General features: G+C 44.1%; 3 protein-coding genes across 7 annotated transcripts in view; 1 reads left to right on the top strand and 2 right to left on the bottom strand.

Annotated features, from left to right (window-relative positions):
• Positions 1 to 1,041: 1,041 nt before the first annotated feature.
• On the bottom strand, positions 1,042 to 4,427 carry LOC127595450 (T-cell surface antigen CD2-like). The gene is made up of 8 exons (XM_052056968.1): positions 4,063 to 4,427; positions 3,243 to 3,533; positions 2,805 to 2,878; positions 2,037 to 2,211; positions 1,876 to 1,950; positions 1,716 to 1,793; positions 1,466 to 1,629; positions 1,042 to 1,321 (listed from the first exon to the last, which is right to left on the bottom strand). Exons 1-8 carry the CDS (start codon positions 4,142 to 4,144, stop codon positions 1,241 to 1,243), a joined length of 1,020 nt encoding a protein of 339 aa, XP_051912928.1. The 5' UTR covers positions 4,145 to 4,427; the 3' UTR covers positions 1,042 to 1,240.
• A 4,427-nt stretch (positions 4,428 to 8,854) lies between these two features.
• pln (phospholamban) lies at positions 8,855 to 13,330 on the top strand. The gene is made up of 2 exons (XM_052057012.1): positions 8,855 to 9,011; positions 12,665 to 13,330. Exon 2 carries the CDS (start codon positions 12,822 to 12,824, stop codon positions 12,981 to 12,983), a length of 162 nt encoding a protein of 53 aa, XP_051912972.1. The 5' UTR covers positions 8,855 to 9,011; positions 12,665 to 12,821; the 3' UTR covers positions 12,984 to 13,330.
• Positions 13,331 to 17,828: 4,498 nt separating this feature from the next.
• LOC127595418 (protein FAM184A-like) overlaps positions 17,829 to 23,103 on the bottom strand; it is a 33,088-nt gene continuing 27,813 nt past the window's right edge. For 2 of the 5 annotated variants that reach the window (XM_052056885.1, XM_052056888.1), the window contains one exon: positions 17,975 to 22,744. In XM_052056885.1, coding sequence (XP_051912845.1) covers positions 22,415 to 22,744 — 330 coding nt within the window. In that variant the 3' untranslated portion in view covers positions 17,975 to 22,414. Of the gene's footprint in view, positions 17,884 to 17,974; positions 22,745 to 23,103 lie in introns of those variants that run through there. The other 3 variants (XM_052056886.1, XM_052056890.1, XM_052056889.1) reach the window with 3 other exon arrangements.

Raw genomic sequence — 23,103 nt, 5'->3', positions numbered from 1 at the left:
TTTATGTACATAAAAATAATAAAAACAACAGGACAAAAACTTATTGATACGAATTGTTTCACACAATAAAATAGTGACATTTGAACTTAGATTATAATAACTTTGCTGCTGTGAATCTGGAATTTCTCCATTGCGAGACTAATAAAGGTTTTCTTAATTTTTTTCTTAATTTAAAGTACAGTCATTTGATGTCAAAAATGTACAGGTTGAATGAAAAGTAACTAGACAACAGAAACTGTTAAATGTTTATTGTATTGCTGAAACCATTGTAAATAGTTTCCCCCCAAACTGACAGCACAAATGGGAATTTGTTATTGTGTTATTTCTTATTACTAATTTTCTAAGTGACTGCTAAGATAGCAGCTTATTTTGTTTTTCTTCTCTTACTTTTTTTACTTACTTTTATTTTCCCGGGTAATAAAGAACATTTGTTTCAATACATTTGTAACAAGGATGTGGGTTACCAATTTTTAATAGTAACTGAGAAGTGATGCCAAGGGCGGCCCGGCAGTCCAGTGGTTAGCACGTCGGCTTCACAGTGCAGAGGTACCGGGTTCGATTCCAGCTCCGGCCTCCCTGTGTGGAGTTTGCATGTTCTCTCCAGGCCTGCGTGGGTTTTCTCCGGGTGCTCTGGTTTCCTCGCACATTCCAAAAACATGCATGGCAGGCCGATTGGACGCTCTACATTGTCCCTAGGTGTGAGTAAGATATCCTTTATTCGTCCCATGGTTGTTCGTCTCTGTGTGCCCTGCGATTGGCTGGCAACCGATTCAGGGTGTCCCCTGTCTACTGCCCGAAGACGGCTGGGATAGGCTCCAGCACCTCCCGCGACCCTAGTGAGGATCAAGCGGTTCGGAAAATGGATGGATGGATGGAAGTGATGCCAACATTTAGTATAAAACAGCTTGCCAATATTTAATATAAAACAGTCTGCACCCCATCTTCAAATGTCAGGAATTTTCATGCAACCATATTATCTCAATTGTTTAATTTTGCTTGCCCACTTGAATATATATACCGGTATATATATATATGTATTTTATCAATTGAGTTAGACAGGTCATAGGTCATGAGTGGTGGAAGAATTATTTTATAGGTCTGATGATGTTTGCATCAGAAGAACTTGGCACTTCAACAGGGGTGTGTAGACCTTTTATATGTACAGTGGTTAAATAAGTGAACTAAATAGTGTGCGATGATGATATTAATGGTGTCTGCTGGGAGGGTGCCTCACATGCCGTCAGATTCTTTGTGCTGCAACCTTCTTTCTCGGCTGAGGAAGAGGAGGAGCCTGCTGCTGTGTGTTCGTAGATCTCAAGTCCTAGAAAGGAAGTAAGAAACAAGTGACAGCCAGTGGACAATTTGTAGTTGTTTACGCCTTACGAGCAGGGGTTGTGAAACTTTTGAAGGCTACAGTTTTGAGAAGCCCCTCTTTCCACCTTGTGCCACTAATCTTTCCTCAGACCTGTGTTGGTCTTCTGGGACTGCCCTGAGCTTGGCCTCTTGGAGGCTCGCCGCGCCGCCCACGTCCAGGTTGACCATGCGAATGATGATGAGGATTAGGTGGGTGATGACATTGCTGATGCTGTCCTTCGGGATTGGTCCACCCCAAACGAAGCTCCTCCTCCTCTGTTGGAATTGAATGAACAAAAGTTGTGAATAATTCTTATTTTCTATGATAGATAGCCCATTCCTTTGTTTCTGTGTTGCCTTACCTTGTACTTGTTTTTGTTTTTCTCGCATGGCTCGGATGCAGCAAACAATTAAGATGATGAACAGCAACAGAGCAAGGCCTGATAAAGACAAATATGAACTGAGAAGGACTTATAAGACGTGCTTGAAGTGTTGTACATTTCATTGGTGAAGCAAATTTACCTCCCATGCCGGCCAGGATGCTCACCATGATCCTAAAATCAAGACCAAATAATTCTTTGGGGAAGATAGATGAGCCTGTAATGATGCCACAGTGAGAGAGGGACGTGTTATGGCAACAACAGAAACAAACTACGAAGAACATCATCATTCATAATACTCACTTGAGCCAGTGCAGTTTTGTATCACACCCTCACTGCTCATGGAACTGACATGATTGGAAACTTCACATGTGAATGAATCATCTACCACCTTTTGGGCAACTTGCACCACAGTCCGCTTATTTTTCTGGGGCAAAAGCTTATCATTCTGAAACCACTTGACAGTGACTTCCGGCATCTACTGGTTCAAAAAGATACACACAGTAGATTACCTGCCAACTTAAATGTTATTTATGACAAGAATATACACATGCGTAACTATGTTCAGTACAAAAAATGTTGCAAAGATTCTTCTCAATTTACATACATTGAAAATGCGTGATTTTACTCTGGTTTAAACCTTGCACATGAAATATCAATTAAAAAATGTAAGTGCAAGATGCAGAGATAAATATGTACGTGTATACTGTTTAAAGATACATACCAACAGCTCTCTCTCTCTCTCTCTCTCTCTCTCTCTCTCTCTCTCTATATATATATGTATATATACATGTATATGGATATATAGATGTGTGTGTCTGTGTGCCTATTTGCTTGTCCTACAGAAATGAAAATGTGGAAGCCTGGATGCATTTGAAGATGTTATCGTTATATGAAATAACTGTAAAAAGAACAGGGAAAACGTTTGTTTCACTTTGAATTGTCCAACAAAGACAATTGAAGATACGTTTATCTTCATAATTGTTGTCTTGTTGTCTGTTTAAAAAAAGTAATTGTTTTGGCAACAGAAAAAAGAAAAAGAAAACACTCAACTCATGTATTCGCTCTTACCTGACCAGGCACGCATGTGAATTTCACATCGGGCAAGGCACATTCCATTTTCAAGCCTGGCTTCGAGACAGGATCTAATCAGATTTGAAAGAGGAACAATTATTCTCCAAAGCTACTGGCACCGTAGCATAAAAAATAATTACGTTTCCAATCCGATTGATGAAATACTTGGAAATTAAGTTATTTAACAGCAGAAAATCATTGTAGGATGTTACTTTAAAAACAAACATTGATAACCCTTACAACAACATAGGGACTATATTTTTATAAAATCATCAATGCATATATTGTAAACATTCAAAAAATAATGAAGAGCTAATTGGAAGCGGGCTGGTACATTTAAATAAAAAGGTAGTTATTGGTACCAGATGGTTTCATGAAGCAAACTGTAATTTCAGTCATAAATAAAGTGGAAGACAACATGCAGTGGACACATACCCAACACACACAAATATAGGCTTCTCGGACCGATTACGTGTTTCCCTTTTTCATCATAAACCTCAGGCACGTATATGCCTTCACTGCTTCTCGCCAGGTTTGTCAGCTTCAGGGAACCGTTTTGAAAAACATCGTCCCGCTTTCCTATAACCATCCGGTCTGGTCTTTGATCAAAGATTTTGGTCTTATTGTGCCTCCATCTCAAGTTTTCAGATTTTTGTAGTTTGTGGTGGAGAGGCACAGCAAAACGTCCGCCGACAGGGGCGTAAGCGTCACAACCATCCTGAGAGTCTGGAACAAAAGGAGAGAACATTCAGAGATGGACCGATTGTTTTATACCTTAAGTAGTTTTGCGTGTTTGTCAAATATGGAGATTTAATCACTCAATTGTAGTTGCTTTTCTTTCTTTTGTTCCATTTAGTCAAACTGCACATTAACCTTGTTTGCATCACTTACTGTTCTTTTTTCACACCTCCCACCTCAACAGGCCATCTCAATAAACTAACTGGATTAACATGAAACATACAGAAGCTTTGAATTTTGAAGGCAAGTACACAAGACTGAATTTGTCGTTTAAAAACAGCCCGATTACACATTTATTTTATGCTACAGGGAGATGACAGCAAAGTTCAAACCCTGGAAGAGGAAAAGCCAACATTTTATTTCAATCGCAGTTAATTATTTTTGTTGTCATCACAATGTGAGATCACTTCTGTAAAAGTAGCATTCAAAGGTGAGCAATCATTGCGTTTCCAAGAATCTTGGAAATGGAAAACCTCATGGTACTAAATATGAAGGAATACGTTTTAAAGTGTTGTACCTGCGGAGGTAAGACAGCAGCAGAGCAGGAGCACGGAGACAATTGACAAAGCGACCATCTGCACCATCACTGTCATCTTCATAGTTGGCTGACAAGAACTACTGCTTGAACGTTATTTCCTGTCGAAGCAGTCAGGACCACATTTCTAAGCGTGGCCTCAAAAAGGAAGTCTTTCAGGCCCCTGTCACCCACCCCCAACGTGACTTTAAAAGATGCACCGTGCGCAGTTTTAACGTCATTATTATCATTATTTAGTTTTCCGCAAGAGAAGGCACCCCACAAACGAATTCAGCAATTGAATTTGGAACATGCAATGGGTGTGTTTGTCCATAAGGTCGCGCTGTGACACCTACTGATATATTAAAAGATTACCTCAAACTGTGAGACATATATGCTAAAATCTATTTTCCGAACCGCTTCATCCTCACTAGGGTCGCGGGGTGTTGGAGCCTATCCAAGCCGTCTTCGGGCAGTAGGCGGGGGACACCCTGAACCGGTTGCTAGCCAATCGCAGGGCACACAGAGATGAACAACCATCCATGCTCACACTCACGCCGAGGGACAATTTAGTGTTCAATCAGCCCGCCATGCATGTTTTTGGAACGTGGGAGGAAACCGGAGCACCCGGAGAAAACCTATGCAGGCCCGGGGAGAACATGCAAACTCCACACAGGGAGGCCGGAGCTGGAATTGAATCCGGTACCTCTGCACTGTGAGATCGACGTGCTAAACACTGGACTACCGGGCTGCCCCACATTCATATTAATATTCCAATTTTATGGGCCGTTCTCTAAGAAGAGCAACATTCAGCTCCTAAAATAAACAAAAAAATATAATTCATTACCATTCACTAATGCAAGTAAATAACTATAATTAGAGATCTTAAGAAAGAGATAAAATATTTTTCACATAATATTTATGGATAACAGTAATAATTTATACCGGTAGTAAGGATACCATTCAGGTTGAAGACCTTAACATGCTACTGTATTAACCATAGTGTTGTAACATATCACACACACAGATCAACACACACAATCAGCCGATTAATCAGTCAACCAATCATTATTATCCAATACGGGTCATGGGTGTGCTGGAGAGTATCCCAGCCGCCTGGACACCCTGGACTGGTTGCCAGCCAATCGCACGGCACATATTGACACACAAGCAATTACGCTCACAATCACACCTTGGGACAAGTTAGTGAGCTCAATTAACCTACCATGAATGTTTTTTTTTTAGCCGTTTTATTTATTTGCATCAAACTGTAATCCATCTTTTCTGATATTTTGGTAACCATTTTTATACAATGTGAGAAGAGAGAAAACAATGCTAAGATGTCTCTGTAGGCCGTTTATTGTGACTACAGTATTGTTGGATGAATCCTTCTCTGAGAGCGTCAATCAGAACGGAGCATTTGATTGTGTTTTTTGTGATACAGCCCGTGGATTGGATGTCATTTAATTGTGTAAATGTATCTCATAAAACCCAGTGTAGACTTTAAGATCAGACAATTCAGTGTAGCCGTCTTGCATGAATCAAAATGTTGTTCAACTAAGCTTTATCAGAAAATAACAATGACATTTTTGGTTTTGGAGACGTGAGATGATATTTCAACTGGATTTGTGGCTTTTCAGGAAGGGGAGACGTTTAGTGATCACATAAAACAGTGAGTTCTCACATCCTGCGTGCTTGTGTTCCTGTGTGCGACACAGATGACCCTGTTCTCTTAAATGAGCCTTTATAAATAGAACAGATATTTTTCCACTGCGGGGTCCAACATCCGACCAAAGACACCACACCAACACGCAAGGTCCAATCACTGTCTTTTCCCACAAAATGCCACAGCCAATTGGCCCCGCATGACAACATCACCATGGCAATCAGAATTATTAACTTCGATCAAGTCAGAGATCTTTTTGCTTTTTTGACATCTAAAATCTTGCGTTTTGGGTCTCAGGTCTGTACAACAAACAATATTTGCTTTCAATTTACTGCATGACTCAAATCAGGCAAGGTAAACATACCACGTTCCTGATGTCACTGTTGATGTGCACAACTTGTTTTAGTGTACTTTTTCGGAACAATGACACGGCTCAAAATCTTCCAGGGTATTGTGCGTGTGCAGACAGGTATCTCGTCAGGGTGCCAGCCATTGGATTTGTGTGATTAAATGAGAGACGCAATGGGGGCAACTCCCATGAACCCCTGCTGAGAATGTTTAAAATAATAATCACGATGATTCTGAAATAGGAGGGCTACATTCAAGATGTGACGCTTCTTGATGGAACTCATCACATGGAGTTGTGAACACACTTGGTATGTTTAACATATATAGAGTCGTCCAAAATTGTACTTAAGTATTCTTATAAGTACCGGTAAATCCCTTTGAGGTTATTGTATTCTGAACTGTCAGCGTTTGTAAGCAGACACAGATGACAGGACATAACACAGCTGCTCCTTTGTTTTTTTTTTAAGTCCAATCATCCATTTTACAAACCGCTTATTCTTTATTCTGTCGCTGAAGCCCACCTGTCATGTAAATATAGATTTCTGCCCAGTTTCAAGTAAACGCATCACTTTGAAGACTTTGCTTCCGAGCGGGGCAGTGACGCAGAGAATGCCGCCATGTGACTACGTGATGAGTCAAATAAGTCAAACGTCACTTCAGGAAGTCATGTTGGGTTGGCGAAAGAGTCATGTGACACGAGACTTTGACAAACCATTATAGACTCGAGCAACAAATATAATTAGCGGGTAGAATTTAGCTTAATGTAATGTCATAAAAGTAGTCTTTCTTCCTCCCAAAATTTGACAAATTAGCAATTTTCAACAGTTTCTGACAGGGATTGGTCCTGGGATTCACAAATCCATAAATATGAATATAAATATAATTAATCCTGCTTTTATCTGAGGCAGGCCTGTGGGGATAATCTTACTGAGGGCCACTCCACATAGCGGTCTAAATCTGGAGCACTGTGGGAGTGATGAAAGGGCAATGTGGGAGATTGGGGAGAGAGGTATGAGGGATTCTGGGGGTAATGGGGAGATTCGGAAGAGGAGACGGAATGTGTGTGAAGCTGCCAACAGCAGCAGTAGGTCCTCTCAAGTAAACATAGCTGATGTGTTCGAGACTGCTTCCCTTTTTCCTCTTCATTTGCCAGAAAAACAAGAACATTAAAAAAAAATGGAGGACAGAAAACACTTCCCATAAATATTCTGATTGAAGGTTGTTGACATGTACAACATGCTGAACTTCATACCAAAAATAATCCTCGTTCAATGCAGAGATTAAAGAATGTATGACTCCGAGTACTAGACCTTGCACAGATTTGATCCGCTGGATCGAATGGGCATTTAGCATTTTATGCACAATCGGAGATCTGTTGTAATATCAATTTGCCGATCAATGACATCACTGATCGGATCCGAAAAATGTATTTTAAAATATGATCCCGTGTATTTCAGTATACAGAGTAAGATTTAAAAAAAAATCCAATGTTTTTAAATCATTGTAGGATTTTTGGGGGGTGTTGGGTTTCTGGATCTCCCATTAATGTTGGAAGTTGACTGGACAGTAACTTAATGTTTTAAATTGATTGGCCCATCTTTTGATGACTTTGGTGCTGAGTGATATAATTTTTTTTTAAACTCGCTGATTGGTGATATTAAACTCAGTGACCAGAGTTATATTGTCTGCCCATATCTTTTTGCTGCACCATTTGTGTTCAGTCTATTAAGATTAAAGGACCACAACCCCCTTTCCCATTGCCTCAAAACCACGGGTAAACGCTACTTAGCTTTAGCATCAAGCTAAATTGGATCTCAAGGAACCACTTTTTTGTGATTCCACTATCCATCTCCATATGTCCTTTTTTTCTTCAATTCTTATCGCCTTTTCAATGCTGCAAAATAAGACGTGCTGACATGCAGGAGAAGCTGTTTCATTCTCTCTCTCTCTCTCTCTCTCATCCTCTCACTCCAGTTTTGGGTCAGTAATTTTTTCACCATGTAAGGCTACAAAGCTGCGCAGCTCCTGGAACTAAAAAAAAAAAAAAAACGAGATGTGCAAAAACAAAACAAAACCCTCATTCTTTACAGCAGGAAATAAAAAGTCTGAGTCCAGTTGAAGAAGACAAAAACACAGAAAGCATGTGAGCTGCATTTACTAAAGCCTGCGTATGAAGGCACCATGAGACTTTTTTTTTTTAATCGCTGACTTCAAAGCAATCGTGAACTTCTCAGCCAGTTTATAATCAGATAAATGATGACAAGACTGTCGCACTTTTGGTACAGTTCCTTTCTTCACACAGTTTCACATTCCAGCCAGGAATGAATCTACTTTAAGTCTCCTTAAGCTTTGACAGCTTGTCTCATGTGCCTGCTGAGAAAACATTTCTATTATCTTTAGTTCACACTGCACACACTCTAACTCGTGTTTGTCTTCCTGAATGCATCTTCATCATAGACTGCAGTTTCCCAGCCTTCACAGAGGACAGAGGATTAACATTTCAGGGCCAGTCGACTCTTAAAAAAAAGAAACACGGCAGTGTAAAATATCAAAACACTCCGTTATTCTTCTAGTATTTCTGGACCAGAGCAGGCGATTTAGTTTTTTTCCCCGTTTTGTTTTTTAATTTATTTTTTAGATTTTGTCCAAGTGGAGGATATAGCCCAGAGGTTTGAACACACAAACACAAACTAATTTTGTAATTTTGCCCCCCCCCCCGACCCCAAAAAAAAAAAAATTAACTGACAACATACATTTTATTATTGGGGACTGGTAAGTCTCACGCTTCCAAGACCCATAACTCTCTCTCTCTCTTCTCTCTCTCTCTCTCAAGCTCGCTCTCCTTCCTACCCTCCCTCCCACTCTCCTGTTTACAGCCTTGAATATCTGACATTTCTTTGTCTTTCAAACACCAGTCAGACCTGCTCTCATCTGAAAGGTAAGTAGCAACATCCTTATAGACCCAAGAGCTTCACCACGAATGTGTCTGTGTTTTTTTTTTGTTGTTGTTGTTGTTGCCTGTTGCGTAGAAGGCAAGGTTTTAGTTTGGGGCTAGGGGAGAGACTTTGAATTACAAAACTTCATTTCAACATTGCAGTTACTTCATTAGGTACACTGACTCAAAGTAATGAGATTCAATATAAGAGCTGTATGCCAAATTTTGCAGTTAGTGAACTCGAATAATGCTCGGCTTTGGTTGAGTTAGTCAAAATGAATTCAGTTCACTGTGTATTTATTAATTTGTTTGTTTACATGGGTGTGGAACTGTATTATATCATACTACAGGCGTTCTCCAATATAGCACTCACACTATAGCTAAACAAGGTAAGCGAAAATATTAGAAACACCTCTAACTACACATGTTGAATTTATTCCATTTTATGTTGAATTTACTCTATTTTATTTAATCAAGCCCAAAATAAAATCATCTGGATCTAGATATTTTTTTAAAGTACATGTATAGTCTCCTTAAATGCATCTGAGGACTTTATTTTGAGCACTGGATGAAATAACAATAAATTCAACAAACACTTTTTTTCAGTGTAGTACAGTGATGAACAACTGATTAAAAGAATACATCTCTGACATTGTCAATCAAAACCGAATATTAAGGTAAAGCCTAAATGAAAGACTTGATGCTCTGGCGAGTAAGTGCGCTTCTGACTTTGGACCGAAAGCCTCCCAGGAGCAAAAATTCATTGCTAAATTACATCGGCTTATTGCACTGAAAAAAATAAAAATAAAATAATAATGGTGTGCTGAATTTATTTTGTCAAGTGGCTGCACACAACAGAATCATCTGGATTTAGTTACATTTTTACAAGTAGATGTATAGACTACTCGGGAAATGTATCTGGATCCAAATGATTTTATTTCGCCCAACCTCTTGACGAAATAAAATTGAGTAAATTCAACACACCATTTTTATCAGTGTGGCTTAGAAAACAGGCTTAGTTTTCATCATTTAATAATAGAAGAAACATGTTTTCCTTCATGACTTCTCCATCATCACTTTGACTCGTCTCTGCAATGCGGATAGAGTTTCCATAGCAGCTGAAACCCAGTTAGATGGAAACTATGAATGAGTCTGAAGATAAGGTATGTTGCTGCCAAGCAGCAGCACCCGTCAGCTGTTAAAAGTGAGAGCGGACATCATCACGGCTTTAGATTATGATGTGGAGGCTCACCTTATGCTCTTTTCAAGTTCTTTGAGGAGGAAGAGTGTGATCATGCATCATCGAGTACGAACTTCGAGCGGCGCAACACTATTTGTACTTTCACAAGCAGCCACATGACGCAGCACGGACACGCTGGAGCGATGTCATGTGAAGAGGAGCTAACAATAGCTGTTTGTATTCACTGACTGAATGGGAAGCGGTCACCTCTTCCTCAGCAAAAATAAACAAACACAAAGAATGTAAATATTCCTTTGCAAAATATATGCTTGAGATCGAACAATAAACCCGGCTGACATTTCCCGCGGCGCGATGTTCTTACACGAACGATAGCTCCCGCTGTATAAAGGCCAACTAAAGTGCAGACAGCAAGCGGCGACACAGAGATGACTTGGTGAAAAATGAAGATTTAAAATCCGTTTGGACTAGACGGGAGCTAAGTTTAGCAGCGGCCTCGAAAGCTCCTCGGCTTTACTGGCAACACTGAATTATTCTCACTCATTAGCATCGAGAAACAGAGGATTACTTGCGCATTGTTCCACGAATGAACAGCTGACGGTCAGACTTTCACGGTGCAATATTGTCGCAGCATATGACAAATGTTAGAGATGATGTAGAAATGCAAAATTCCATTTGACTCGGTTGACACGACAAAGTAAAAATAAAAATCTGTGAACTGAGAGGAAAATACATCTCTTCCTTAATTAAGGACTGAAATGACACGACATTCAGTTGCTTGGATTGATAGGATTGTTCAGTTTTTAATCACAAATCACATGTTTAAGTCTTTTTAACAGCTCAATGGCTTTATTTAGCTTTGCTGACTTTCGTAACTGTGATAAAAGTGTTAGGAGGAAGTCAATTGTGAATTTCTCGACCTCGCAAGTTTGATTTTCTCGGTTACTAGTTCAGCTGGTTAGGATATGATCCTTGATGAAAATGTTTCCCATAGAGTCTCATCAACATCTGTTCTCTACTCCCTGAAGTTGTCATGGACAGCGTCTCAATACTTTGCTGCATACTACTTTCCAATAATTTGAAAAATGCAAAGGCCAGGCCAGAGGTTGTAAGTATGAGCAGACCGAAAGAGTTATCATGTGGGGAACGAGGCGATAACCTGTCGAGTTATAATCGGGTACTGAAGAGTTCAGGAGGGGAAGAAACATATCAGAGTGAAAATGAAATACAGTTGTGCTTCATAAAAATCTCTCAAAGCTCACGAGCCAGTAAAAATAGCAAAGAACTTGGCAGAGGTGACCCGCAAGTGCAAGATGGTCACTGTGAGCAGCAGCTACTAATACAAAAGCATGGTCACCTTGTCCCATTGGCATTGTTCAGAGGAAATTCCCGCATCGGAGCGTAAAAGGGATTCAAAGCCGCGATGAAAGACATTTAAAACGTCATCCCATGTGCTGACATTTATCTCCCATCAAACTCGGCATGTGACGAGACTTTTATGGCGCGTGACCATGCTGGGGAAATGTGTAAAAGCAGCCGTGGCGACTTTGACTTCACATTGTTGTCATGACATCCGATGCTGCCGCTCCTGCTAGTCTGGGATGCCACCTCATCGGACCTCAGCTGGCGCCTCCGACCAGTTCTCTTATCATCACCGCCATGTGCTGTGCCGCAGCGGCGGTCGCATGATCACAAGGGACGTCGAGTGGAGGCAGCGGCATTTTGGAGCAATTGCAGGCGCTTGAGGGAGGACTGGCTGACTCCAAAATAAAGTGGAGTAATCCACCCGAGATGTAACAAAGGCGTGGATTACTGTGTCTAGGTGCTGTTGCGAAAGTAGAAGCTTTAGCGGTACTTTAGCCATCCGTGTTAACTGGAACAAAGATGGATTTAACGACATCTTCCTTGAAGAAGCTTCTTGCGCCCTTGCGCCAGGTGCCCGAGGCCATAGCGCCTCCAGCCATGGGTCGTCTTGGTAATTTCATCACGTAGTGCCCAGTTGCTACGGATCTCGAGTTTGAAATTGGATGATGGTTGTCTGAAAAACTGCAGGGAGAGTGAAAAATCTAGCTGCTTCAATTCAACTATTGCAAATGCCCACAACCTGGATGACTCCGAATTAAAACAGGTTTTTTTCCAGCTATTTGCTAGCGGACCTATCTCACCGGCAGAAGTTACCTTTACTTGCCTAGATGGTCGTGGTGACTCTAAAAATGACCTGCCTCTTGTAAAAGGTAACATTCTTACAGGGGCAAAGAGTTTGAGTTACGGTTTCAAGTCCCAACTCAACCCCTTGCTGAAACTGTATTAGTGCACCCTTGCCTTACGTTTTCTGCTCAATTAATTTTTATATACTGTATATATAATTAAAAAATATATATATATAATTATATATTAGCTATAATACACTCAGCAGGCGGGTAACATTAGACTTCTTCCTGTTTTCTTTCACCTGCAGAAGATTCAAAGCATTCTGCTGCATAACCAGCCCGGACCCAAACTCCTCAGCAGTCGTCCTGCGCTACCTTCATGTCCTGATTCCCTCATCTAAGCTCACCATCTCAACCTCGCTGTTGCCTCTCTTCAGCCACACAGCAGACCACAACAGCCCAAACATGGAGCGCGTCCAGCACATCACCAAGTCGGCCATCCGCCGTGCATCCCAAATCGAGGTGACTCCGCAGGCCAAGAGGAACCTGCAGGAGCTCTTTGTCAACTTTACCCTCATCCTCATCTGCCTGCTTCTCATCTACATCATCGTTCTGCTGAGCAGCTGATGGTGCGTCTGTGGACCATGAGGCACCCTCACACTTCACCGATTCACTCCATGTGTGACTGCATGTCTCCCTACTGCTGCTCCAAGCCTGTCCCAGACTTGGTTGCAATTTATTTAAGCTGAAGAATGAGTGAGCTACAGTAAGCACCCGCCCGCAGTATAGGACGTTTTGCACATTTCCTACAATGTGACATGTTAACTGTAAGAAAAAAAAAAAAAACAATGTGTGAAACTCACAGCTACTCAGGACTTCTACGGGATGGTTTATGTCACACTCCCATCCTGAGAACGAAAGAAGAAATCATCACTTAATGTACACTGTTAAATAAACACATAGCAACAATGGAATCATTGAGAACATCATTTGCTGTCAAAGATGACATTCCGACGGCCTCGTCTTGACACATGCCTGACAATCGAAATGACTTTTATAGCATTGGGTTTTTACGGTAAAAGGTAAGATTTGAGTTGAGCCGTTTTCGACGAGAGACATACGGTACAGTGCATGCATCTAAGCTACTTCAAGAGGGACTCAACTCCACTATTTTGAATGCAAAAATACAGTGTCACACCACTGGTCAAAATACGGTACTCTGATTATCATTGTGTCCATGGAATAAGTATTATACAGAATAATCAGTGTAAGACGCTGCCATGTTGATCATCCGCTGCAGACCAGAAGTGACATCGAAGCACCAGTAGCTTTACCCGCCGCCCGTTGTCGTCTGACAGATTGCAGACGGCAATGGATTTGGCGGGGCTACACAGTTGCTCTGTCCGCCACGGCATCTGTTATGCATGGTTGAACACTACACTGTCAGAGAAGTGTTATAAAATTCCACCTCTTCCCTCATTCTGCGCCGCCGTGCATGCAGCAAATTTGTTGTCTCAAGATTGAGAGTCTTGATGTTTATATGGTTGTCTGTCTCTATATTTGTCCTGCAACTGACTGGCGACCAATTCGGGGGTAGTTTGCCTTATGCCCGAATAGGGCAGGAGCCTATCCCAGCTGTCTCCGGGCAGTAGACGGGGGACACTCTGAACCGTTTGCGAGCCAATCGCAGGGCACTCAGAGATGAACAACGATCCGCGCTCACACTCACACGAGGGACAATTTAAAGTGTTCCATCAACCTGCCATGCATGTTTTTTGGAATGTGGGAGTAAACCGCAGTACCCGGAGAAAAACCACGCAGGCATGTGGAAAACATGCAAACTCCACACCAAGAAGGCTGGAGCCCGGAATCAAACCTCTCCGCTGGGAGGCGGACATGATTTGCATAACAATAATTCCCTAAATGCATTGCAATTCCCCTCCGTGAGCTGCCACCTTACCGTGGTGGAGGGGTTTGTGTGTCCCAATAATCCTAGGAGCTAAGTTGTCTGGGGCATTATGCCCCTGGCAGGGTCACCCATGCCAAACAGGTTCTAGGTGAGGGACCAGACGAAGCACGGCTCAAAGACCCCTTATGACGTGTAAAATTAATGGATCTCAGTTTCCCTTGCCCGGACGCAGGTCACCGGGGCCCCCCTATGGAGCCAGGCCTGGAGGTGGGGCTCGTTGGCGATAACCAGGTGGCCGGGCCTACACCCATGGGCCCCGGCCGGGCTTAGCCCGAAGAGGCAACGTGGGTCCCCCTTCTCATGGGCTCACCACCCATGGGAGGGGCCAAAGGGGTCGGGTGCAATGTGAGCTGGGCAGCAGGCAAAGGCGGTCTGATCCTCGGCTGCAGAAGCTAGCTCGAGGGTCATGGAATGTCACCTCTCTGGCAGGGAAGGAGCCCGAGCTGGTGTGCGAGGCAGAGAAGTTCCGACTGTATATAGTCGGACTTGCCTCCACACATAGCCTGGGTTCTGGTACCAGTTCTCTCGAGAGAGGTTGGACTCTCTTCCACTCTGGAGTTGCTCACGGTGAGAGGCGCAGAGCAGGTGTGGGCATACTCATCGCCCCCCAGCTCAGTGCCTGTACATTGGGGTTCACACAGGTAGACGAGAGGGTTGCCTCCCTCCGCCTTCAGGTGGGGGGACGGGTCCTGACTGTTGTTTGTGCATATGCACCAAACAGCAGCTCAGCGTACCCACCCTTTTTGGAGTCCTTGGAGGGTGTGCTGGAGAGTACTCCTGCTGGGGACTCCCTTGTTCCGCTGGGGGACTTCAATGCTCACGTGGGCAATGACAGCGAGACCTGGAAGGGCGTGATTGGGAGGAACGCCCCCCCCCCCTATCTGAACTCGATTGGTGTTTTGTTATTGGACTTCTGTGCTCGTCACGGACTGTCCATAATGAACACCTTGTTCAAACATAAGGGTGTCCAAATGTGCACCTGGCACCAGGACACCCTCGGCCGCAGTTCAATGATTGACTTTGTGGTTGTATCATCGGATTTGCGGCCGCATGTTTTGGAACCTCGGGTGAAGTGAGGGGCGTAGCTGTCAACTGATCATCACCTGGTGGCGAGTAGGCTCTAATGGTGGGGGAAGATGCCGGTCCGTCTGGGCAGACCCAAATGTATCGTGAGGGTTTGTTGGGAGCGTCTGGCGGAATCCCCTGTCAGAAGGAGTTTCAACTTCCACCTTCGACAGAGCTTTTCCTATGTTCCGGGGGAGGCGGGGGACATTGAGCCCGAGTGGGCCATGTTCCGTGCCTCTATTGTTGAGGCGGCCAATCTGAGTTGTGGCCGTAAGGTGGTTGGTGCCTGTCGTGGCGGCAACCCCCGTACTCACTGGTGCACACCAGCAGTAAGGGATGCCGTCAAGCTGAAGAAGGAGTCCTATCGGGCCTTTATGGCCTGTGGGACCCCAGAGGCAGCTGATGGGTATCGACTGGCTATGTGGAACGCAGCTTCGGTGGTCGCCGAGGCAAAAACCCAGGCGTGGGAAGAGTTCGGTGAGGCCATGGAAGCGGACTTCCGGACGGGTTCGAGGAAATTCTGGTCCACCATCCGACGTCTCAGGAGGGGGAAGCAGTGCACCACTAACACTGTGTACAGTGAGGATGGGGCGCTGCTGACTTCGACTCGGGACGTTGTGAACCGGTGGGCAAAGTACTTCAAAGACCTCCTCAACTCCACCAACACGTCTTCCTCGGAGGAAGCAGAGTCTGAGGATCCTGAGGTGGGCTCCCCTATCTCTGTGGTTGAAGTCACCGATGTGGTTAAAAAGCTCCTCAGTGGCAAGGCCCCAGGAGTGGATGAGATCCGCCTAGAGTTCCTCAAGGCTCTGGATGCTGTGGGGCTGTCCTGGTTGACACGCCTCTGCAGCATTGCGTGGTCATCGGGGAGAGTGCCTCTGGATTGGCAGACCGGGGTGGTGGTCCCTCTTTTTAAAAAGGGGGACCGGAGGGTGTGTTCCAACTACAGAGGGAATCACACTCCTCAGCCTCCCTGGTAAGATCTATTCAGGGGTGCTGGAGAGGAGGGTCCATCGGGATGTCGAGCCTCAGATTGAGGAGGAGCAGTGTGGTTTTCGTCCTGGCCATGGAACTGTGGACCAGCTCTACACCCTTAGCAGGGTCCTCGAGGGGACGTGGGAACTTGCCCAACCAGTCTACATGTGTTTTGTGGACTTGGAGAAGGCGTGTCCCTCGGGGTGTTCTGTGGGGGCTGCTTCGGGAGTATGGGGTACCGAACCCCCTGATACGGGCTGTTCGGTCCCTATACTGCCAATGTCAGAGTTAGGTTCGCATTGCCGGCAATAAGTCGGAATCGTTTCCAGTGAGGGTTGGACTCCGCCAAGGCTGCTCTTTGTCGCCGATTCTGTTCATCACCTTTATGGACAGAATTTCTAGGCGCAGCCGTAGCGTTGAGGGGGTCTGTCTGGGGGCCTCAGTATTGCATCTCTGCTTTTTGCAGATGATGTGGTACCGTTGACTCCTTCAAGCAGGACTCTCCAACTCTCACTGGAGCCTTTCGCAGCCAAGTGTGAAGCGGTTGGGATGAGGATCAGCACCTCCAAATCTGAAACCATGGTCCTCAGTCGGAAAAGGGTGGAGTGCCCTCTCCGGGTCGAGGAGGAGATCTTGACCCAAGTGGAGGAGTTTAAGTGTCTTGGGGTCTTGTTCACGAGTGAGGGCAGGAGGGAGCGAGAGATCGACAGGCGGATCGGCGCAGCGTCTGCTGTGATGCGGACGTTGTATCGGTCTGTCGTGGTAAAGAAGGAGCTGAGCGAAAGGGCGAAGCTCTCAATTTACCAGTCGATCTACGTCCCAACCCTCATCTATGGTCACGAGCTATGGGTCGTGACCGAAAGAACGAGATCCCGGATACAAGCGGCCGAAATGAGTTTTCTCCGCAGGGTGTCCGGGCTCTCCCTTAGAGATAAGGTGAGAAGCTCTCATCCGGGAGGGGCTCAGAGTAGAGCCGCTTCTCCTCCACATCGAGAGGAGCCAGATGAGGTGGCTCGGGCATTTAATTCGGATGACTCCTGGACGCCTCCCTGGTGACGTGTTCCAGGCATGTCCCACTGGCAGGAGACCCCGAGGACGACCCAGGACACGCTGGAGAGACTATGTCACCCAGCTGGCATGGGAAGGCCTCGGGATCCGCCAGGAAGAGCTCGAACAAGTGGCTGGGGAGAGGTAAGTCTGGGCTTCCCTCCTAAAGCTGCTGCCCCCGCGACCCGACCCCGGATAAGCGGTGGAAAATGGATGGATGGATGCATGGCAATTCTGGTTTATAAATTTGTCTAAAGCAAAAACGGTTCATCATTTCATGACTACGGTTGACTTACCTTGAAGTTGTTTTACACTGTTGGCGGCACACCATTTTGCTTATGTAGCAACAGGCTAGTGACTTTCAAGTCACATGAAATGACAAGCAAAGCAATAGAGCTTACCAGGGCAGAAACGTACAGTACATTGGTGTTTGTTACGTTCGCCGAATTGTTCTGACTGTTGATCTTAAGACTAGCAAAGAAACCACATCAGCACAATTGTGTTTGGGTCATTTTCTTCCTTGCCTCAAAATGATCTAACTTACCAAACAAGACTCCAAAGGTCACAATCATTGTTTTACTGTTTGATAACATACAACAGAAATGATATAAATATAAACATTGTTATAATCGTAGTACATTTACATCGAGACAAACAAACATATAAGTCACATGGACGATCCACTTTCAACTCAGCTCAAAATGCAAACTTGGGCAGATGTCTCAGGACCAATGTCGGGTTGAGTCGTGACAATGACCATAATCACCACATTTTTGCAGTTTGACAACAAGGAGTTGAAAGTGAATGGAAGCAAGCCTTGGACCGCACTTTGTATAACACCACACAAATAAAAGACGCCAATTATCCAAAGGAGTCGCTCTTAATGGTTCAGGGGCGGCCAACCAGTGGCAGTGTTCGATCATTTTCCTTGAGTCGCACCTCAGCTGTTCCATTTTCAGAAGACTTTCACGGGACCCAGCGTCGAATGCTTCCACAGGTAAATACAGCGTACTGTATATATTCAAAGGCAAGTGAAAGAATGTTCGCTTAAAGTGTTACCGAGTTAGCTTGTTGGAAGAAACGTTATATCACAATGACAGTGCCTTCAACCGGAAGGCGATGGATGTCAACTAGCGCAGAAAAAAAAATCGGGGTAAGTAAATATTTTGAAAACCAAAGACAAAATCCGAAGTGTAACAGTGAAACTTGATCTTTCCTAACTCGTACAGTCAGTGTATGTTTCGAGGTTGGGACATTTGTGAAGATCTGAAAACATTTGACCACAACAGAAGATTACATGTATGTACAAAATGTTTCATGTGCTTCTTGGTCTGAACAAAGTCAACAATGCTCAGAAGACAAATGGTTAAATTTCCATCCAGGCGGAAAAGGAAAATAAAAAATTCAGAGCAATTCGATGCAAAGTAGTCATCCCTCAGGAACAAAATGAGAAATGTCGTCACAGCTCAGTTGCTGTCATCACAGTGTGCAAAGTGGAACCAAACAATTGTGGTTCAGCGTTGGGGTGTAGGACACAATACAATCTTCTGTATTCGTTGTGTTGTTCTCGATTGCACCGAAAGTTCAGACTAAAATAATGTTTTTGATAAGCATGACAATGCTCAGTAACATGCTCAGAATGAGTGGTTCAATGTCCAAAATGACACCAGGACCATCACAACAGATACATTCTCATATCCATTTTTTTAAGCTTATGAGGAAACCTTTCAGATCTCTCTCGGGCTTGTTGCTACTTTGCTACAGAAAGGGGAAACCCCAAAAGTGTGCCAGACTGAAGCTGTACAGGGTCAGAAAAAGGGTGACGGTGAATGTCCATTTCTGTCCCTCAAGGTGCAACCAAAATGACCACACTCCAGAATGGATATGGCTAATTATTGGACTCTCAGGCGCCCTTTATAGGAACAAAAAGTTACAGACAGATTCACGTTTAAAGCCATTGTGCCCTTCAAGGTACAATGAGTAACTGAGTGTGGAAGAAAACAGGAGATGAGGTGATCGTTGCTGGTGCAGGCAAAACAAGTTGAACATAAAACGTGATCTGATGATATTGAGAGGGAGTGTGGCAGTGATGGGGAATCATCTTCCTGCAATCTGAAAGTTCACCACCAGATTGCACTCAAAATTCACATCACTCAGATCATAAGTCACTGTGTGATCTTTTGCACATGGAACGATGCCAATTCTAAATGGAATCATTTTCTTTTCCTCCTTTCTAGATGACTCACTTCTCTTCCCGTAATAACAATAAAACGAATCGCCCGGGTACATGATGATCATGCAGTTGGAAACTGTGCAGGATACTGTTATGGACGTCATGGACTTGCACACAAAAAGACGCACAAGAACAGTGGAAACCTTCAAGTGTTGTTTTTTTTTTTTTTAAGTGGATAGTACACCAAGAAAAAAAGAGACATTTCAAGTGAGCAACAGCAGCATTATAAGAGTGTTTCTGTTTTCGCATGCTCTATGGCCTGGAGTGCAGACATGAGACACATAGTAAACAAGTTCAACGTGCCTTCTGTGGAACCTGATCGATTAAAGCCTGAAACACTTCAGAAAAGGTCAACAGCAATCCACATTATCAGCTATAGAACTTCTTCTCAAGATGTCTCTGGCCCTTTGGCAGACCATAGAAAAACAGTTGTTTGGTACACTATAAATATTATAATTGTAAAAAATATAAAATGTTTAAAAAATGCCACTTTGTCAATGACTTCCCCTCCCCAGACTGCTGAGGTGCCTCACAGTGAGCTCAGAGGTTGCACTCAATGTGCAGTCAATGCAATGAGACAGCAAACTAAAATTGGGCAGAGTGGCACTGAAAAGATTCCCGTTTATCACCTCAGATTTCGCCGCGTCCAACAGATCGTATTTTCTGATCCGAATGGATATTAACCAGTCTCTAATAACAGAATGAGGAGAAATATTCTTGTTGAGCTTATCCGGTCCCGTGAACTTTTGTGAGGCCTGACTGGAAGTTACATTACAGTTCTGCTACTCTGGCAAAATCTTCAATTGATCGTTGTCCAAATTTAGTCATGTCCCATTGCGTCCCCGTTTAACAGAATTGCATTTGGCCATCAGAAAGAGAAGTGGTGAGCATACAGCGCCTCTTTTTTTGCTTGTGTAATCTTTGCTTTTCCCTGTCTCCATTGCTTTGTGGTCTGACGCCGCTGCATTTGCCTCATGAAGGCTACAGGAGGGAATAAAAACATCCATTAAAATGACTGGGAGGGGTGACACAGTGTCGCTTTGATAAATATTGCCAAACATAGACATGCGCGCACATCTTCAGATTGGTCGCAGTTGTCGTATCGGAGCACTGCGTTACATGCACAGCATACACCAAGCTGATATGTGACTGCATTCTTTTATGAAAACACACACACACACTCACACAGTGTGGAAGTCTACCTCCAGGATCACCAACAACACAAACATGCCAAAAAGACACACCACCAAAGCACATTTATAAACAGACACATAGGTCCACACGTGCAATTGTGCTCTTGAGTGGATGTACCCTGGCAAAATTTGTAACTCTGTGTGCGTGTGTGTGCACTTTGTAATTTTGAGGAACATTTATTTTCGGTAGGGTCCTGAGAGAAATGTGCAGAGCTTTCTCAAGAGTTCAAAAATGGTTTTGACTCTTTATACACATCGATCACTCCATTTTCCGATCCATTTATCCTCACAAGGGTCTCAGGGGTGCTGGAGCCTATCCCAGCCGTCTTCGGGCAGTAGGCGGGAGTCACCCTGAACCGGTTGCCAGCATATCGCAGGGCACACAGAGACGAACAATCATCCACGCTCACATTCACACCTAGGGACAATTTTGAGTGTTCAATCAGCCTGCCATGCATGTTTTTGGAATGTGGGAGGAAACCGGAAAACCCAGAGAAAACCTACGCAGGCCCGGGGAGAACATGCAAACTCCAAACAGGGAGGCCGGAGCTGGAATTGAACCCGGTACCTTTGCACCGTGAGGTCGACGCACCAACCACTGGCCCACCGGGCCACCCTCTTTATATATAAAGCCAAATTACAATCAAAAAGTCATGGAAGCATATATGCCATTTAAACCTGTGTGCGTAGAACAAACATTCAAGGGTTGCTAAACGTCTGATCAGGACCATTTGGGGCATCTCAGTTGTCATTGCAGTTTTAAAACGGCACGCAAAATTACATACCATATGGCTTCACTTGACCCCCGAATCCGAAATAAAAGAAACATTTTCTCCATGATCGTCAGTGTTTCACAAATATTGCCAGGGTGTGTAAATCTATGAGCAAAGCTGGATAACCTACTGATGCAAAATAGTGTAGTTTAGCAGATTTAACATTGTTTATGCTTATATGTTTTTTGTAGGTGAATATTACTCAGATTTATTTTTGTCCTGATGAGTCCGATTTTAGTTTGTCCTTCACAGTTTCCATAATGGATGCTCATAGGTCCAGTCTGAGAGAAACATATTACAGATGTTATCTAGAGTCTGACATTTGCAGCCTGTGCACTATTGTTGCTTTCTATTTGAATTTCTACTGGAACTGATTTGTAAGCTTGGCCTCCTTTTCTTAGCAACTAAAATGAGAGTGGGATTTGAAGCCTGTTCCTCCAAAGCTCTAATGGTCATCTGACGGACAGAATTAGAAAGTAAAAGCATAATGACTCCAAAAATGGTTGCTATCACGTCATGATTTTTCTCAAATGATCACAATTTCTCTTCAAATCCATTGTTAGAAGGGCGAGTTCCTTTTTGTCTCATTTCAACTCTGATTCCTCCCAATGAAGAATTACGTGACAAGAATGAGGTAAGTCCGCATAAGGGGCCTCGTTTAAGGGTTGGGGATGACGGTAACAAAGTGATGGATGAAAGGGGTGGTTGTAAAGAAAACAAAAATGGAAGGTGGCTAGTGACCAGGAGCGGGGCACCAAAACACGGCCGCCGCATCATCGCAAGGCAGCAAGTCACATGAGTTCTCACCTCGTACAACTTGCCTGATGCTGTGGCTCCTGAGGATGAGGAGAATGGGCAAGCGCATGATTTGGCAGGGGATGAGGAGGAAAAGGTGGCGGATGCTGAGGGATGTGAGGGAGAGGACGGAGGATGGGCGCAGGTTTCTTAAGCCGGGGGAGGGCGCGTTGGAGGGGGGAGTGGGGAGGCGCAAATGGGCCCGGTCCTACCTCCTCCACTTCCCGACCCTCCGCTTCCTCGCTCGCACGACTCACGGCGGGAGGGCTGACGAATCGGAGAGCTGACTGGCTAGGAAAGCTGGCAAAGCGTTGATCTGATTGGCTGCCTGGTTTCGGCTACACACAAACATAGAAAGGCGTGTCGGGGTGCGGGGGGATACTGCATGGTAAGCAAGACAGCAATTTTGTATGGAGGTGGCATTCCAATGAAGCATGCCGGCTAGCATTTAATTATAATGATATTGCAGTTGTGACTGACCACGCAACACATTGATTTCTTTGCTACTTGTCTGTGGGCCTAAGACATATGGGATCAATTGACTCATGCTACCAAATATGGTGCTTTGTACAGTCAAGGTTACAATCACAACGCATTAGTTTTGTAACGCATGCAAAATCTGCAAAAACATGCGCAAACATTCAGATACACTGCACAACAGACAATCTCTCACTTTGTCATCGAGCACAGACTGATG

This window comes from Hippocampus zosterae, chromosome 2 (genome assembly GCF_025434085.1).
Source record: "Hippocampus zosterae strain Florida chromosome 2, ASM2543408v3, whole genome shotgun sequence".
Classification (NCBI taxonomy): domain Eukaryota; kingdom Metazoa; phylum Chordata; class Actinopteri; order Syngnathiformes; family Syngnathidae; genus Hippocampus; species Hippocampus zosterae.
This window is presented reverse-complemented; position numbering and strand designations above follow the sequence as displayed.